This window comes from Hylobates moloch, unplaced genomic scaffold (assembly GCF_009828535.3).
Source record: "Hylobates moloch isolate HMO894 unplaced genomic scaffold, HMol_V3 SCAFFOLD_22, whole genome shotgun sequence".
Taxonomy (NCBI): Eukaryota; Metazoa; Chordata; class Mammalia; order Primates; family Hylobatidae; genus Hylobates; species Hylobates moloch.
The window spans coordinates 47891769-47910713 of record NW_026652297.1 but is presented as its reverse complement, the minus strand read 5'-3'; the positions used below and the strand labels follow the sequence as shown (position 1 = coordinate 47910713).

Genomic DNA, 18945 nt, shown 5'->3' with positions numbered 1-18945 from the left:
TCCCACCAACAGTGTAAAAGTGTTCCTATTTCTCCACATCCTCTCCAGCACCTGTTGTTTCCTGACTTTTTAATGATCGCCATTCTAACTGGTGTGAGATGGTATCTCATTGTAGTTTTGATTTGCATTTCTCTGATGGCCAGTGATTATGAGCATTTTTTCATGTGTCTGTTGGCTGCATAAATTTCTTTTGAGAAGTGTCTGTTCACATCCTTTGCCCACTTGTTGATGGGGTTGTTTTTTTCTTGTAAATTTGTTTGAATTCATTGTAGATTCTGGATATTAGCCCTTTGTCCGATGAGTGACATTAAGAACACAGGGACACAGGGTGGGGAACATCACACACCAGGGCCTGCCAGAGGGTGTGGGGAGTGGGGAGGGGCAGCATTAGGAGATATACCTAATGCTAATTGATGAGTTAATGGGTGCAGCAAAACAACATGGCACATGGATACATATGTGACAAACCTGCACATTGTGCACATGTACCCTAAAACTTACAGTATAATAATAAAAACATAAAAATAAAAAAATAAAATAAAATTCGCCTCATGCTGGCTATTTTCACTTCCTTTAAGCCTTTGTGGCTTTTCCTCTGATGTCAGCTTTAAGTCTTGTTCTGAAGTGAAATCCATATATTTGGTTAAAATGAACCACTCAGAACAATTAAATACTATTGTTTTTATAAAAATAGATTTAAGACATTTCATTTCATAAATTGAGCACTTAAATGAAGCTTAATCTTTCATGAAATAGTTGCTTAAAAAATAATTCTCCAAAACTTCAACAAACCACTTGGGGAGATACCAGAATCCACTAGATTGAAGACATACAAACATGTCAAACATTCACTCACAAATTCATCCACCCAACATAAATGAACAAAACCACCAGAAACACAATTTTAAAATACAGTAGAAACATATACAGTAACACAGTGTACTGTTCTCCACTTCCTAATAGTACCTTAGAAATGATTTCCAAAATCACTGCTGACACCTTTATTAGTGTACAATGTCTTCCTAATATCTAAAATGTTTCCCTCCACTATTCTGACAATTTTTTTCATCTTTTAAAACAATGCTATGTGAAGTCTTCCTTGATTCTGCATGTCTTTCCCCAGATAAACAGGTACCTCCTTCCTTGAGGCTGCCTCAGTACTTTACTTATTTTTCTACTGCATCTTTACCATCTGAACTGTATGCTATTGCTCCACATGTCTGTCCCCTTGGCTCCAAGACAGAAGGGGACAGTCTTGCACATCACCTTTTTATAAACATTCTTTATTTTACTCAGCAATTTTTTTAAGGAGTCCTGCTACATACATACTAGGCATTACAATTTAAAAAGAATGAAAATAAAGCATGTCAGGGATGGTTTTTATAGAAATCATGGCCCAGCAGAGACTTAAATATTGAGGCTAGCCAGATTAAAAGGGGTAGAAGGCAGGAAAGGGTGGCAGTATGCCAGGAAGCAGCAAGAGAGGGAATAAGGCATGAAAGAGTGAATGTATTTGCCTATAAGAGAAGGATGAGTGAGTAGGGCATTGCAGGCAGTTCAGTAATGCCAGAGAAAGGGCACACAGGGAAAAGGGCTAAAGATGGAGAGTGAGGCAGAAGTCAGATTATGAAAGCCTTATGTGTAATTTTAAGATGCTTGGATGTTAATGTTCAAGAGTGGTCCCTGGTCCTATCTGCATTAAATATAGATCACTTTAAATGCCAAAACCAATATTCCTAGTGAACCATTATTCATTAACACAAGGCGATAGGTACCTCATGTGGACACAGCTGAGCTGATACTATGTAGCAAATGCTCAATAATTCTTATGAACAGTTGGAAAGTCAATTCTATAATAAAGTCTCTAAATTATAAGAAATCACATAATATTTGGTTTGGGAAGGTGCTTTCTAAAGTTATAGTGCATATAAATATAACTAATAGTTGTGAATTCAGAGCTGTGAAAATAAAGCAAAGAAACCACATTGTGTTTGAGTCAGCAATCTTTAGATTTCTATCCAGTTTTCCTATCTAGTCCCTAAATCCTAAATATAATCCTGGCACTCACTCTCAAGTTTATGTTAAATACTGGCCTATACAAAAAAAAAAAAAAAAAAGTTATTTCTCTTACTTCTTTTTGTTATTTATATGTTGCTTTGGTCAAAGAACACAAAAATGCCTTGCTAAAAAGGATTCTGTTTGGTTGCAGGTTGCAAGAGGGGAAGAAACACAAAGCACATTTTGCCAAAAAATGATTTTTTAGAAGTCAGAAGTCAGAACTATAATACAAAGCCAAACAGAGGCACTCTAGGACTGAATTTGCTGTGCTTTTTAATATGTTCCTTGGTCGCTTTGTTTTCTGGCAGCTGTGACTCACACAAGTCATGGAGAGTATCATTCTCTAAGAGAAACACAACTCCAATTCATCTTTATCTATTAAGTTCATCTTTCCAATTCTGTGGATGCTGACTTTCAGTCATTGATGGTGATACACATGGAAATTTATCATCAACTTTCAGATTCTTGGATCTTTGACAAGTCTTATTACTGAGAGTCAAACTAGTAGGATGCCAGCTATAAATGCTTATTATCCAATGACCTATTCAAAAATCCTATATGAATATCCCATTAAACATGCACAGAAAGAAAATTAGTCATTCCTGTTGAGCTGCTGCTCTTTGCTCTTCTGTATTCATCAGAAAATTTCCTACTCCTTCCTCATGTCCAGGTTAAATAATAGTGTACAACCTGGAAACCTGTGAATCATCTGAGATTTCTCTCTGTCCCCTAAACTTTTCTCATGCGATAATCACTAAATCATATTGACTATACCTCTCTTCTGCTTCCATTTTATATTCCCACTGCCACTGGGAACATAAACATTTACAAAGCGGCTTTTATTTTTTAAAAAAACCCAGCTGTTAATGTTATTTCTTACATGAAAAAAATTAAAACAAAACAAATGAAAAAGGCATAACACCAAAAAAAGTCAACATTTTTAAATGAATAACTGAGAATCCTAACTTTATTTATTTCATGATGGATGAGTGAAAACCTTATAATACACTGATACTCGTCCAAGGACATGTGACAAGGAAACTATAGCAAATCTTCCTTTGTCTCCTGGTTTCTTTACATGGTTACCTTCCATTAATCCTCTATGAGGGGCCAGAAAACTATAGGCCACAGGCCAAATCCAGTCTCCCTTATGGTTTTGTAAATAACATTTTATTGGAGCTCAGTCATGCCTATTTGCTTACATATTATCCATAGTTGCTCTCACACAACAGCAGGGTTAAGTAGATATGACAGAGACCACATAGTCTAAAATATTCCCCACCTGGTCATTTACAGAAAAAGTTTGCCAACCCCTGTTTTACAACATTACCAAAATGCCTTAATACTCTAATCTTGTGACTCCCCTGCTCAAATTTCTCCAATGAGTCCCTGCAACAAACATTGCTGGCTCCCTACCAATATCCATTCCTTATTCTTTCTTGCAGAAGAAACACAAGTCTATTGACATAGTATCCCAATCGCCCTCCTCAGCTTCAGAAAGAGAAATGATTATTCTAAGCTAATAACATACTTACATTTGCTTTTCCAGTGCCGGTTTAGGGATGAGCATGTGGTATGACCTAACCAATAAAATGTTACAGGAAGTCCACTGCATGCTTCTAAGGTTTCTCCCTATTTAAAAGACATGTGTGAAGAAAAGCAGCCCTTGTGATGTTGTGTTGTGAGAACAAGATGTTTGGAACTGTTGTGGATTAGCCAACCATGAAAGGAGACATGAAGCACAGCTGAAAGAGGGACAAGGGGAACTCTAGTATATCACTGAACAGCCAAAACAACTATGATTCCTACTGTTTTAGCCACTGCTGATCTAGTATTTGCAGTCCAAAGCGTTCTACCTCACTAGAAGATATTGAAGGTAAATTTCCCATGGCCTCCAGGATAAGACCTACTCATTTCAATAGTATTAAAAAGTCTATCATAAACTTGCCTTAGCTAGGTATTCACCTCATTCCCAACCTCTCTTATCTCACACTTTTTTGTACTAGCAAAAGTGAACTGCTCATAAACCCTACAAAGTTCACTTAAGCATCTTGTCTTTTGCACTTGCTGTTCTTCCTCCCAAACAGGCAATCTCGTTAACATGTTCCTTCTGCCAAACACACAATCTCATTAAATATTCCTTCTGCCAAACATCATTCTTCTATTTCTGTACGTAGAAAAATTCTACTCACTCTGCATGCTTACCTTAAATCCTACCTACTTTTTTTAAAGCTTTCATTTCTCATCACATATGTCTGGCACATAGTCAATATAATATACAATAAATCATAATTATAAGCTTCCAGTGGGCATCTAGCACACAATAAGCACTGAATAAGGTAGCAAAATAATAAAAATGACAATGATAATAACAAACTCCTGTCTGTATTTTTAATTGTTTCTGTTCTCTATCATTAGAAAAATGCTTAGTACCTAAAAGATATTTTATAGTTATTTGTTAAGTGGACAAGTGAAAACATAAAAATATTTTCTTTGTAAATTCTGTTGAAAAGGCACAGAAATGAAATAGAGACAGCTCTATTCTATTATGAGCACCTTAAACATCAAAACTACATCTATTCCACCTTTGTCTCCTGCAATGTACACAATCTAACTTACAGAAGCTCTTTGTTAAACATAGGGCTAAATTAAAGGTGTCCTTATAGAGTCTGGATTGTACAGTGCATTAGGCATCCACATCCAGGTAGCATACTAGCATTTTTCTTACTGTGAAACATTTTTGTACTTTTATTATAATCTGCTGAGCCTAGAGTTGGGCAATTTGTGTATTTATTATGACAATCTTTTGGCAAATGGCAGCAGAGCATCTTGTTCTAACAAAATTACTGTTATCATGACAATTAACCAGCAGGTAGAAGAATACATCTTGTTCCAACAAAGTAAATCTATCTCTTTTGATTTCAAATTAGGAGGAATGAAGTCAGTATTAGTGAGACCTTGTTGGTGCAAGCATATGTAACACAACCTGTGCTTCACTTTCTTTCGTGATCAAAACTTCCTTACTTTTACTTTTTTATCTGTGATAGGACCACCCAGATCAGGCATCCACAACTCCCAGGCCACGGACTGGTACCAGTCCATGGCTTGTTAGGAGCCATACCACAGAGTAGGAGGTGGGAAGCAAGCAAGCCAGGTAAGCTTCATCTCTATTTACAGCTACACCCCATGACTCATATTACTGCCTGAGCTCCACCTCCTGTCAGATTAGTGGTTGCATTAGACACTCACTGGAGCATGAACCCTGTTGTGAACTGCCCATGTGAGGGATCCTAGGTTGTGTGCTTCTTATCAGAATGTAATGTCTGATGATCTGTCACTGTCTCGCTTTGCCCCCAGATGGGACATCTAATTGCATGAAAACAAGCTCAGAGCTTCCACTGATTCTACATTATGGTAAGTCGTATAATTATTTCATTATATATTATAAGGTAATAATGATAAAAATAAAGTAGCACAATAAATGTAATGTGCTTGAATAATTCTGAAACCATCCACACCTTCACCTAGTCCATGGAAAAATTGTCTTCCACAAAACTGGGCCCTGCTGCCAAGAAGGCAAAAAGGTTGGGGACAACTGACCTAAAGTAATTCACTGTCAGAAGTCTTACCTGGATTGCTATTTCCAGAAGAGTTTTTTGGCATCTGGTTCTTTGTAGTCTGAAAGTAATTGGCAAATTCTATGTATAAAAATATAATAAATAAAATTACTATTTTAATACTGATTTGAAAAATGCTTACCAAATGCAAAAATTCTTTTGAGTATTTCAAACAATACCAGAATATCAGAACTTAACAATATTATCCCATACAGTTCTGTGTACATTCTACAAACCTCTCATTAAGCTTCTAATTAAAGCAGAAAAAAAGTAAGGTGAAATACTCCTAAATCAAGGGCATTATGACTCAGTAAACTAACTTGCATTAGCTTGACATAATAGAAAGTGTCCCAACTCTGCATAAAGCCTAGCTCCATAATGAACAGCTGATCCATACCTATGCCTATATGCTCAACTTGTTCTTGGACAAGTTACTTCTCTTAGGCTCAATGTCTTCTTCTACAAAGTGAGGATTTTGCTGCCTTATTTCACTAGGTTGTTATTTCACTAGGTTGTTATAAAGGCTTAACAAGATAACATTTTTTAAATGCTCAGAAAAATAGTAAAGCAATGAAATAATCTGTTCCTAAACTTTATACTGAAATTATCTTGGAATCCCAAATAAAACCCAATGTATATATTGTTCATAGGCCCTAATATGCAAATGTTGTAGTTTTCAGGAAATGTTAAGTCCTAATTTTCCTTATTAGATGTCCTACTCTTTATGGCTTATAATTCAGGGAATCTCAACTATTTCATCGTTTGTAACTAAATTTATTCATAAATATCTCATTAAAGTAGAAAACATGATTGCCCACTATTACAGAGTTTATCAATCACAACAAGGGCAGAAAATCCAATGGATGTCAAGACCTGGCTTGGACCAATGATCCTTCTCTACAGACTCAAACTCTAAACCAGAAGATGTTTGTTAGGATGATGCTTCATCTCTGTGCTCATCTCCAGCTGACATGGGAGACCACAACCCTACTTTTTTTTTTTTTTTTAGGTTCCATGAAGAAGTTGTAAGTTGACCTTCTTGAATTTTCAAGACACATCCTAGAAATGTATTTTTCACACAACACCCCACACATTATTCAGCTCTGGGGTCATCTCTTAGACCACCTTACATGAATATTTTTGTAGCAAAAAATCACAATTTCAATATCTAGGTGGCACCCATTTTGATTTGATTCACACCATTTCCTTGGAGCTAGTCAGAAAATAGTCAAATGACCTTCTAGTGACTGCGCAAAACTTGGAATGCTTCAAAAATTGGTTCAGCCTCCTTACACAGGCACCATGCTAATTTTCTTTGTATTGTTCCAATTTTAGGATGTGTGCTGCCTAAGCAAACACAAAGCTCTACTTTTACACATGCACAGTGATGAATCATGGACAAGGTTTGGCTCTAAGTCCAACTAACCTACTTGAGATCCTGAGAAATCTCTTCAATATCTTCCAGTGAGGTAGAATTTGAAAATATTTTTAAATCTTGAGGAAGAGATGCAAGTAGCTTGGGAGATTCTCATTATTATGGAAAATGGATCATTCAAGGGGTCAACTACAACTGGGTGCTCACTGCTCTGGCGAAGGTTAATATGGGACTTTCTACTGCCTAAGATAATATACATGATATAAATGTGCCTCAGGGTACAGATATGGTAGCAAAGAAGAATAAACAAACACTGACCTCTTTCTGCCACATTATTTGAACCTCTCTGACAGTTTAGAACAAGCCCAACTAATATCTGCTAGAGAAAAGGCCAACATGGGACTCAAAGGATCTCTTACCATGATGGTCTCAGTTAAGTGTAGGATAAGATGTGGGTTCCACATCAGGTTTTGAATGTGGGTGGAAGGTCAATTTGCTCACTTTGTGTGTGGATAAAGCCAGGATGCTAAGCAGCCAAAGCAGGGTGCTGGTGCTTTGAGAACAATGGCTGAGCACATAGGCATAGGTATGTGAATGTAAAAAATGTTATAACTTTGAAGTCCATGTATGGATCACCATGAAGACTTGAGGGATTTGAATCAGTAAGGGCATCTTGATGTCAAAGATCAACCATTACCAGGCAGCAGGACCAGTTTTGGTGGCAACGATGCAGCAACAGAATCAACAGAAATAAAAGGATGATTAAAATGTCCTTTTTTTCTCCTCCTTATGACTTGAAAAAAAGGACTGTCTTCCTTGGACTTAGTGAATCCCTTTGGTTCTCGAAAAATTCAGGGAGTATATAGGAGACAGTCCCCAGAAGACAGTACAAGACTTTCTCCTAAACTGGACATTTCAAGACCCAAATAACTAACTAGAAAAATTAAAGATATGACACTTTTTTTTTATCCCATGCGTAGGTGTTATACATGGAGTGAAATGAACAATGTTGGAATATCTAAGGATAAAGGTCTTAAAAGTCCCGAGATAAAGAATCCTGCACCCATTGGTACTTCTAACTAGTCTAGTTTTTTGTTTCATTTCTAGCTGATGCAGTGGACTAATTCACTGCCACTCTAAAACTACCTGAACCAATCTATCACATCTCACCTGATATATAAGATGAAATCATTATAATTATTTTAAACCTCAATTTAGTTTTAACTAGCCTTTTAGTGTAAACACTTAACATATCATGATGACTAGAAACCTCATAATCTTCAGCAGTTTGTCCAAATACATCTTGAGAAAATACATCAATATCTTGCTGAAGTAGAAGGCTAAGTATAATTGCTGATCCACAACGTACAGCAAGTATGAGGGCAGTTCTAAAATAATATAGAGATAATTTCTCCCTTAGGAACTTTAAGTGATTTTAAAAGCTAATTCGATATACTTTACCAATTTAATACCTTGCCTGTCCATGCAGAATTAAACATTTACATATACTAAAAGACATAAGCATCTTGGGTGCTCAAGTGTTTATCTTTGTAAAATACCATCAAGGTTAAAAGGAAGGGACAAAAAAGAAACCTCTTATCTCAGTGGGGTATTGCATAGTAGAAGCTACTAATTTAAAGGATTTTGATGGGCAAGAAACTATGCTAGGGCTGCTTATCTGAAGTAGACAAAGATTTAAGTGAAGATTTCTTCCCAGCTTCCCTAGACTGATACCCTGTAATAGAAAATCAGCTAGGGATCAGATAAATAAGAGCTATCTGCATGCTGAAAGCAGTAATAACAATAATGGTAAGAATAGTGGTCATAGTAGTTTCAGTTAATGAATACCAATAAGCATGTGCTAGGCCCTGAATTAAATGCTATAAAAAGATATATATAAAGATATATATAGATAGATATATCTTTCTTACTATGCACAGCTAACTTTGAAGGATATATTCTCCTCCTTTTCATACATGACAACATATTTGGTGGTAAATAACATTAGCAATGTCACACACCTAGCAGGTAAGAAAGCTAGGAATTAAACCTAGTCTTGTGTGAATGTAAAGCCTAGCTCTTTTCTCTTTATCACCCACCTATGGCTTGCCTTCATGAAAGGAAAAGTGCATCCACTTAAAACTATCTTCACTCCCTCTCTCCATACTAATTAAAAATAAAAACATCAAAATACACTGGAAGTAAAAAAGGAAAAAAGCTGATGAACCCACAGTATGTGGGAATAGCAATTAATTGTCAAGTAGGGATAAGCTAACATTAATATTCTTTAAAGAAAGCAACTTAAAGCAGAGTCATTCAAAAGACAAAATTATTTGCAACTCCTACTTATGTTTAATATAGCAATGTTTAGTGGAAAACCATATAAGAAGCAGAGGTTAAAAACTACTAGAAAGGGTTAAGAAGTTCAAGACTGTCATAAACTGAAAGTTAAAGTTCACACTTTCTAAAACTAATATGAAATCCCTTTAGCTAACATAAGAACATGTAACCAATAACATCACATAACAAATAACATCAGTCAATATATCCTACTAAAACTGTTCTTTTTGTTGCCCAGTCTGAATAACTGGATTTTTTTTCTATTTAACTGATTTGTGTTGCTACTGATCACTATGTCCCAATAAGTATAAGTTAATCTTATTAATTTAATATTTATGACTTGAATGACTGCTATCAATCTAGAACACAGAGATTAAAAGAAATAACTATACCTTTCAAACCTATCAAGCACATTTAAATTAGCTTTTTTCTTGATTAAATATTTCACCATTCACTGTTTTTGTCCATGTACAGCAAGCAAAAGTGGTGTGAGGCCACCCTGTAAAACAATAGAAACGAAAAACAATACGTAACTCAAAAAATTATGTATTTCTCAACTGAATTGGAAACTTTATATAAAGATCCTATGGACTTACGCTCATAGAAAGTAAATAAAATATAGTTGTTTCCTTCTCACTCTTCTGTGCTTTCCCACACACTGCTCCTTCCCTTGGAAATACCCATCCTCTGCCTCACCACATTAACCCTGGTCATCTTGAAAACTCACTTTAAACATTTACTGGTTTCAAGAATCTTTGCTTCTATCCCAGCATTTGGCATGGTATTATTGGATGATAATAATTTTTCACATCTAAACAAAAATCTTCTTGAGGGCAGGGTCTGTATCTTTTATCTCTATATCCTCAAACCCTGTGACAAATTGTTGTGTATAAAGCAAGAATTTGCATGTAAAATATTTGTTCAGTTTCAGATGTTTTACCCAAAAAATCAAGCTCCAATGTGCAGTAAAAAATTGCTATTAAGGCTCATACTGCCCATTTCAAGAATTTTTCCCATATTTATACATTTGAAATCTATTTATATTTAATTTTCCTGATTGTTAACTAAATAATCAGTTCATAGGACTGCTGAAACTAAATTAACAGAATTCCTATATGTATTCTTAATAACTCCATAGTTTTTATTGTTTAATACTGTCATCCTGATTATGCCAAAGCTCTACAAACTTAAGAGACATACTGGATAGTCCACAATATGGCTTTAATTGACAAAAATGGTTTGGAATTTGCTACACTTTTAGTTGGGAAAACTCTGCTCTTAGTAATGACTTACTGACTTAAGCACTTGAAGAACAAAGAGACACAAAATCCTGAGAGGGCCAGCCTCTACTTATTGAAAGAATACTCGCTGCAAATTTCTAAAGGCCTTCTGAATGGCAGTGAATAACTTCTGGTAGGAAGGAAAAGGTATTATTCTGTAAGCTGATAGATACTACCAATAATATTCATTTTAATGTCCCAACCACAGAGATGAAAGTCAGACTAGGCCAGGCATGGTGGCTCACAACTGTAATCCTAGCATTTTGGGACACTGAGGCAGCTGAATTGCTTGACCACAGGAATTCAAGACCAGCCTGGGAAACATGGCAAAAAACCCATCTCTACTAAAAAAAAAAAAAAACAACTGGAGGTGGGAGGACCACCTGAACTTGGGGAGGTCAAGCCTGCAGTGAGCTGTGATTGCACCACTGTGCTCCAGCCTGGGAAACAGAGTGAGACCCAGTCAGAAAGAAAGAAAGAAAGAAAGAAAGAAAGAAAGAAAGAAAGAAAGACTAATATTATTGGAAAGGAAAGATTTAAAGGAATTTGCACATATCCAACTCCAACTCTTCTAGAGATGTCTTAAGTTCCTGAGATATGAGAATTTACATATTACACTTATCTATTCAGTGGTTCTTAAGCAGAAGTGTATCTGCATTTTAAGAAATTTGTTGTTGTTGTTTTGTTGTTGTTGCTGTCATTGTTGTTACAGACATGGTCTCATTATGTTGCCCAGGCTAGATTCAAACTCTTGAGCTCAATCAATCCTCCCACCTCAACCTCTCTAGCACCTGGGAGGGAGGCATCCATAACCAGCATGCCTGCCTTCAAGGAAACATTTTCAAATGTACATATCCAGGCTTTATTAGACTTACTGTATCAAACTCTTCAGGAGAGGGTCTAGAGTTGTAGATTATTTTAAAATGTTCCTCAAGTTACTGAGATGCACAATTCTCATTGAAAACTAGTGCAACAGACAATTACTTCAGTCTCATCTCTCACCCACATGGCCAATTCCCTTTATCATTTGAGCTTTTGTCCAAAAAAATGAAAGAGTGAGAGACCCATTTGCTGAAAACACCACTTAATTTTCCTGGATGGGGTTAGAACAGGGCCTAGTAAACTCAAAATCCAACTTGATCTTATTACTTATAAGCTCTTTATCTCCCACCTTCCCATCAAGACATTCTAGATTTGAAAGCAGAGTTTAGACTCTAACTGGCCATTTCTACCAGAAGAGGATAATAAGTCAAATAATTCCCTGATATTCCCTCTGCTCAAGGGTTTCCCATTACATTACCACCTATTCACTGCCAATCTGCTTCCTCAGAGGGCTCCTAAAATTAATCTCTAGGCAGTTTACAACCCACTAACTCCCTCTCCCAAACTAAAAAAACTGTCATTCTCTAAAACTGAAGAGAACCTTGTCTCACCACGCAAAGGAAAGAAATGAACAAACAATAAAAAAAGCACACACACACAGAATCTCTTCATGGTCTTTTTCCTCTATTACCTAATTTCCAAATTGGCCTCGATATTTCTGATTGCTCTCCTTTTCATTTTCTATTTCTGCCTTATGAGCAATCAGAAATATCTTAAGCCTTGCCACTAAAAGATACATCACTTCATATCTATTACTTTTAGGAACTTGCCAAAGCAGCAAGATTTCTATTCACTGAAACATGTTTTAGTTTTCTTGGAGTTTTAATGAAAAGCTTGCTTCCAGGGCAAACTTTGTCATTTTACATTGATCAGGGAAAAGAAAACCTGGAAGGGAAAAATTGAAAAAAATAAGTATTACCTTTTATAAATTCAGTGTTTTCAAAAAAATTTTACCACAAGTGCATAAAAAAAGCTGTACCTGCTGATGTCTCTTTAAAAGTAACAATATTTAAAATTAAATCTTAGATAGTTAAGTCATTTCAAAATATTTTCATTCGGGTTATGCTTGAGCTTCCAAATATGGCAAACTGACCCTTACAGAAGTCGATGTTAAAACAAATGCATTTCAGTATTTTGAAAATAAAATTGGTAGATCTATACCTTGTTTTTTGATTCAATGTCAGCACTGTATAAAAGCAGTGTTTTGGCCATTAATTTATCTTCATTGTAGACTGCATAGTGTAGAGCGATATTCCCGTATGTATCTGGACGATTTGGATCAGTGCCATGTTGTAGCAACATTAACGCACATTCATCCTCCTGGCATTGTACGGCCTGTCAGTATTAGACCAAGAAATCAATTGTAAATCCTAGGAATTCAGAATAAATATTCCACAGATTTCACCAAGTTATAGTTACATGAGAAAACTAATTTTTTTAATTCTCTTAAATCTGCCTCATGCTGATATATTTGGCTACTGCATACCTCTATCAGAGCTGTTCTCTTTTTGCTGTCAAAGACATGAAGTTGACATTGTCTGTCCAGCAGGAGTCTTACTACTTCTGAATTACCATTGGCACAGAACAAGTGTAGAGCAGTCCTAAGAGAGTGAGAGACCTTTTAGGAAATTGTAATGCACTATCTAAAGCCATACCAATGACTCATGTAATTGCAAATGCTGAATAGCATGCTATCCCTGCCTTCAAAACAAACATTTAATATTCCTGTGAAGAAAGCACACTATTTATTACCTCTTATTCACACTGTGTTAATGAAAGAGCAGAGTATCAGAACAGAAAGAGCACAGCCCTTGGATTACATTCAACTTGAGCTGGAAAACTGTTTTAAGCTCTGTCACTTCCTAGCTGTTGCTTAGTCTTTTTGTGTCTCAATTTCCTCATCAATAAAATGGGGATGCAAAAAATAGCTTTCTCACAGGAAACCACTGTAATGCTTAAATGAAACTCTACACAAAATATATAGAATAGTTCCTAACACAAATAACAGCTCAATAATTGTCAGATATTATAATTGGTATTAATACTACTACTTAATGAAGACTATTTGAAATAAGTGACATGATACAATTATACCTACACTTTGAGATATGTCTTAAAGATTATAGATAACATTGTATTTTATTGGTTCTAAGATGTTCATTGTCTCCATGTTTTGACATTTCTTACACTGGAATACCAATTATAATTCACGATTTACTAAAATTGGCGGCATTTAAATAACTCTCTTCTTGTGACATAAAATAATGGGGCATCATAAAATCTATGGTGCCTTACATTAAGTAGAATGTGGTATCTATAACAGGTCTGGGGCAGTTCTAGTCAGATGACTGGCATTTAGATAAATTTTAGTTCTTAAAAGAACTACCCATTAAGAGGGCTGAGGTGAAAATAAAAACAAATTTCTAAAATAAACTAATTCTTACTTTGGTTTTCAAAAATCTTTAAGCCAAAGAAAACTTGGAATTCAAATGAATAGGTATAGCTAATGTTTTTCAATACTTAGATTTGTAGAATGTATGTAAAGCAGATATTTACAATCATTAATATTAGGATTTAAGATTGTTATAAATTTTATTTTTAAAAATGGATTTATGAAACTACTTGTGGAATTTTTTTTCAACTTTTATATTCAGGGGTACATCTGCAGGGTGTGCAGGTTTGTTACATAGGCAGACGTGTGCCAAGGGCGTTAGTTGTACAGGTTATTTCATCACGCAGGTATTAAGCCCAGTACCCATTAGTTTTATTTCCTGCTTCTTTCCTTCCTCCCATCCTCCACCCTCTGATAGGCCCCAGTGTGTGTTGCTCCCCTCTAGGTGTCTGTGCATTCTTACCATTTAGCTCCCACTTGTAAGTGAGAACATGCAGTATTTGGTTTTCTATTCCTGGGTTAGTTTGCTAAGAATAATGGCCTCCAGCTCCATCCAAGTCACTGGCAAAGGACATGCTCTTGTTCTTTTTCTATGGCTGCATAATATTCCATGCTGTTTAAGTACCATGTTTTAGTTCTTAAAAGTCCTAAACTAGTCTTTACCCAAGACTGTTATAAATTTTCAAAAGGGCAGTTAAAGTTTACATTTTATTATTTTCTACCTTCAGAAATGCTTTTGTTTGAAAGGAGGGAGGAAAATCGTCAATTGAGATTAAGTCCTAATAGTCCAATTTTAAATCTCTCAGTTTGCTCAGTCCTGGCAGGGAAACATGAAGTTTTCAAAGATAGAAGGATCCTGAGAGATAGTAGAATATGCCTGCCACATAATAGGTGTCTGGCTTATGTTTGGTGAATAAATCGATTGAAAGAATGGATAAACACAGCTGAAGAATTCAATATTTTTAAAGAAAATTCCTGTATAGTAGAGCAATACATTTGCAATAGTAATAATCATTTATATTTGCTATTTTAATTTTCATATATAACTAAAATAATCCATACTTCTTACATATGTTAATCTATATACAATGAAAAGATAATTATATAATAAAATGTATACACAATAAAATCTACAGTAACAGGTAAACAGATTCCCTCTACTTCTGAAGAGAATAAAAGTTCACAGAAGAGACCAGGCATGGTGGCTCACCCCTGTAATCTCAGCACTTTGGGAAGCCGAGGCAGGCAGATCAAGAGGTCAGTAGTTCGAGACCAGCCTGACCACCATGGTGAAACCCCATCTCTACTAAAAATACAAAAATTAGCATGGCGTAGTGGCATGTGCCTGTAATCCCAGCTAATCAGGAGGCAGAGGCAGGATAATCACTTGAACCCAGGAGGCAGAGGTTGCAGTAAGCCGAGATCGCACCACCGCACCCAAGCCTAGGTGACAGAGTGAGACTCCATGTCGAAAAAAAAAAATTCACAGAAGATACGCAACCACAGAAAGAAAAATAAATAATAGAATGCAAGAAATTAGTTGTATCTATGCAAGTAGCATATCCTTCCTCTTCCCAAGGATTATTTCATTACTAGTGAAACTCAACTAAAACTTTTCAAATGTTCATTGCAGAAATCGCAGATAAGATAAAGGGAAAAACTTCACTTACAATACAAATCCCCAGAAATAAGTTTTATCATACTTTTGACATATTTTCAGCTAACACGTTTGCGTATACCTGATTTTTTTCTCACTTGATATACCTAAGTACATCTTTGCATGTCAACATATTTCTGTATCTATTGACACCCTCAATGGTTACATATCATTCCATCATATGGATGGACTGAAGTTTGTTCATAAAATCTTCACATGAGTTCTTCTCAATACACTGCTATTTAAGCAATACTAAGAAAAGCAAATGTATCTATTTCCAAAAGATATTTCAGTATAATGGAATTGATGGGTAAAAAGCATATATATTTTTAAAATGTGGTTTTTACCACCAAAATGTCTATTTGAAAAGTCACAGCAACTTAAACCTTAAGAAGCTGTATAAGTACCACTGTTCTTCATCCTCACAAACTTTGTGGATAGAAACAGAATTTCATTCTTCTTCTAACTTAAATAGAAAAGAGTATTTCATTTCTCTTCTAATTTAAATTCCTTCTCTTACCAGGAACACTATGTTCTCCTATGTGCATAGGTCACTTGTAGATATGCAAAAAAGTACTTTGCCCAATTTTAAATTGAGCTTATTTTATTGAGTTGTCTTCTTGTTGATTTGAAAGAATTCTCTGTAAAATGAAAATACATGTTTTGCAAGTGTTTTGTCCTTTGTTAATTTTTTTCTTATTTACAGGGTGTTTTAATTTTTATTTTGCAAAACCACCCTTCAGAATACTTGCTTTTGAGGTTCTTAGGTCTTTGTGAACATAAAATATATCTGCAAAATAGACATTTGTGTTTCCTTCTGGTACTTTTCTTATTTTGTGTATTTAAAATTTTTAATGTATACCCCAGGAACTTATTTTTGTGACATGAAAAATCTAGCTAGTTTTCTCCAAACAGCATGCATTTCATTTATGAATAATTCATCTTTTTATACTACTATGAAACATCACCACTGTCAAGTTCTAAATTCTTACATATATTTGGGTATTTCTGGATTTTATATTCCATTCTATTTATGTCTTTTGAGCTGTTAGTAAACAATTTGTGGAAATAGCACATGCACATTTTGATATCTGGAAGAGCAAGTCTTTTTCCATTCTGTCACAAAAATTTGTCACAATAGTAAAAGACAGCATGTGTAATTTTAAAATGTTATAACTTTACTATTTTTATTTGGCTTGGGTAAAAGTGATAAACACAAAAGAGCTCACATCTTAAGAAAAATAAATCTTATTCAAGGACACGAACCATCTTCCCATTTCAGTTTCCTTCTAAGGTTCCTCAGTAAACATATTTACATAGGGGTACGTTGATATAAAATGCATATTGGATTTTATCTGAAGAATATTTAATCTCAGAAGTTTATATATTATGGGACTTAGTTCTCATTATACACCTTTCTATAATGTATACAACATTGTTTTAAAATGTGTACATTAAAAATAATCTGCATCGACTTAATTTTGAGAGTTAAATCACTTTAAAACAGTCTCCTAAGTGTTCCATAAGGGAAATTATTATGGGATTGGAAATCAACTAAAGTTTTGTTTTTGTGTTGCTGCTCATAAAGAGGCCTGTACCCCTACCTCTCTGAAGTATCCACACACCGGGTGGCGTGGGACCTGAGGAGGCAAGAAAGCCAGGGTGCTCCCCACAAACACACATACAGGAGGGAAAGTCCCACCCCATCCCCCTAGGTCCTGCCTCCTCCCAGCCCCAGGCCCTGTTACCTCTTCTTCTTGTCCCTCTTATTAATGCCAGGGCCCCTGAGCATGACGATGAGATCCGCTCTGGGGACTCTACCCCACCAGGCAGCTCTGTGGAGCTTGCCCAGATCTTCTCGACGGACGGGGTACCTTGGCTCCGTGAAGGCGCTGTTGTTGTGGTCTCCCCAAGCGCCCACGTTGTTCTTGCCACTCCCCCTGCAGCAGGGGAAGCAGCAGCAGCACCACTTGCCCATCTTGCCCCTGAGGCCAAAGGGCTTCTTCATAGGGGAGGCAGCCAGCTTTGGAGAAACCTCAGCCACCATCTGCTTTTAACAGCCTGGTAGTAGCAAGCAGATGGTGTCTGTCAACGAGTTTCACCAAAAAGCGGGAAACTACGGGTTTCTAATCTGTTAGGGGAGAAAGGTCAATCCCAGCCAAAACCTCACCCCGGGAGATCCCACAACCCCTCCCCCACCATCAACTGGGGAGACCCCACGTCCCCCCACCACCCAGGGAGAGCCCACGCCCCCTCCACCACCCAGGGAAAGCGCACGCCCCACCGGGGAAACACCCAGCCCAGCCAGGGGAATGCCAAGCCCAGCAAGAAAAGGTCAAGCTCAGCAAAGGAATGCCAGGGTAAAGCCAATCCAAGCGAGGACCACCAAGCCAAGCGACTAAAGCCAAGCCAAGCTAAGCGAGGCGTGCCAAGCCAAGCCGCTGGGCGCACGTGCGTGTGCGGTGTGCGCACCGTGCTCACCTCAGGCGGCGTCACTGCACGTGGCACAGACAGTGGCCGACGTTTGCAAACCGCGTGGGCAAGTCCTGGCGCCACAAATGTCAGTGACAGCCTTGTGTTCCCGCCAAACTTTGTGGGAGTTGGCCAAGCTTTAGGCCATTGAGGAGAGGCCGCAGGTGGGAAAAAGCCTGTTGAAGCAGGCTAGAGGGCCTGGAACATGAGGATGCTGACAGCCTCCTCTGAAGAAAGCCCCCAGGACACTCGTGGTGGTGCTGTTGTGGCTGGCAGCGGCTGCAGCTCAGAGCGGTGGGCTGGCGGAGCTGCTGCAAATGGCCTCAAAATCGCGGAGCACAAACCGCCCACGGAACCCAGGGCCTGCCTGAGGCGCCTTTGCCACCGGCACCTCCTTGGTCCGCACCCAGAACACCGGACCATCAGCGACAGGGCACTCGGGGGCCACAGGATCGGGTACACTGCGACATTTCAGTTCACATTTGTTACGTTGACTTGAATGTGACACTATGGGGATTTGGTCCCAATAATGCCAAGGAGAAATTTCACCAGAGGCTTCCTATACTACAAATTCCTTCTCATCAGGCTGTCAGCAAGCACCTTAAATTACTGAGAACAAAAACATTCCCACAGCGGCTCCTCCTGGAGGCAGCTGTGCTAGCAGGGCAGGCTGCAAGGTGCTCAGTGTGGAGACTCTGGAGGCAGTGGCGCTGGGATCTGCCCTGTAGGCCCCCTTGCCCGGATGTTGGCCAGAGGTCTCAGAGGCAGAGAGCACCAGCCATGCGGGACTCAGGTGGCATGCGTGAGGCATCAATGAGATCGTTCACAGAAACAAACACGACATGGAATCACCCTAAGCATCCATCGGCTGA

General features: G+C 37.4%; 1 protein-coding gene and 1 non-coding gene across 2 annotated transcripts in view; both read right to left on the bottom strand.

Annotated features, from left to right (window-relative positions):
- Positions 1 to 17648, bottom strand: part of POTEA (POTE ankyrin domain family member A) — a 37331-nt gene extending 19683 nt beyond the window's left edge. The window contains 8 exon segments of the mRNA XM_058433415.1: positions 549 to 619; positions 5688 to 5725; positions 5727 to 5756; positions 8301 to 8438; positions 9783 to 9889; positions 12714 to 12887; positions 13039 to 13153; positions 17350 to 17648. Of these exon segments, the coding sequence (XP_058289398.1) occupies positions 549 to 619; positions 5688 to 5725; positions 5727 to 5756; positions 8301 to 8438; positions 9783 to 9889; positions 12714 to 12887; positions 13039 to 13153; positions 17350 to 17648 (972 nt within the window).
- Positions 6928 to 7034, bottom strand: LOC116462218 (U6 spliceosomal RNA). The gene has a single exon (XR_004246305.1). It is a non-coding gene; the product is annotated as a U6 spliceosomal RNA (small nuclear RNA).
- Positions 17649 to 18945: the final 1297 nt, after the last annotated feature.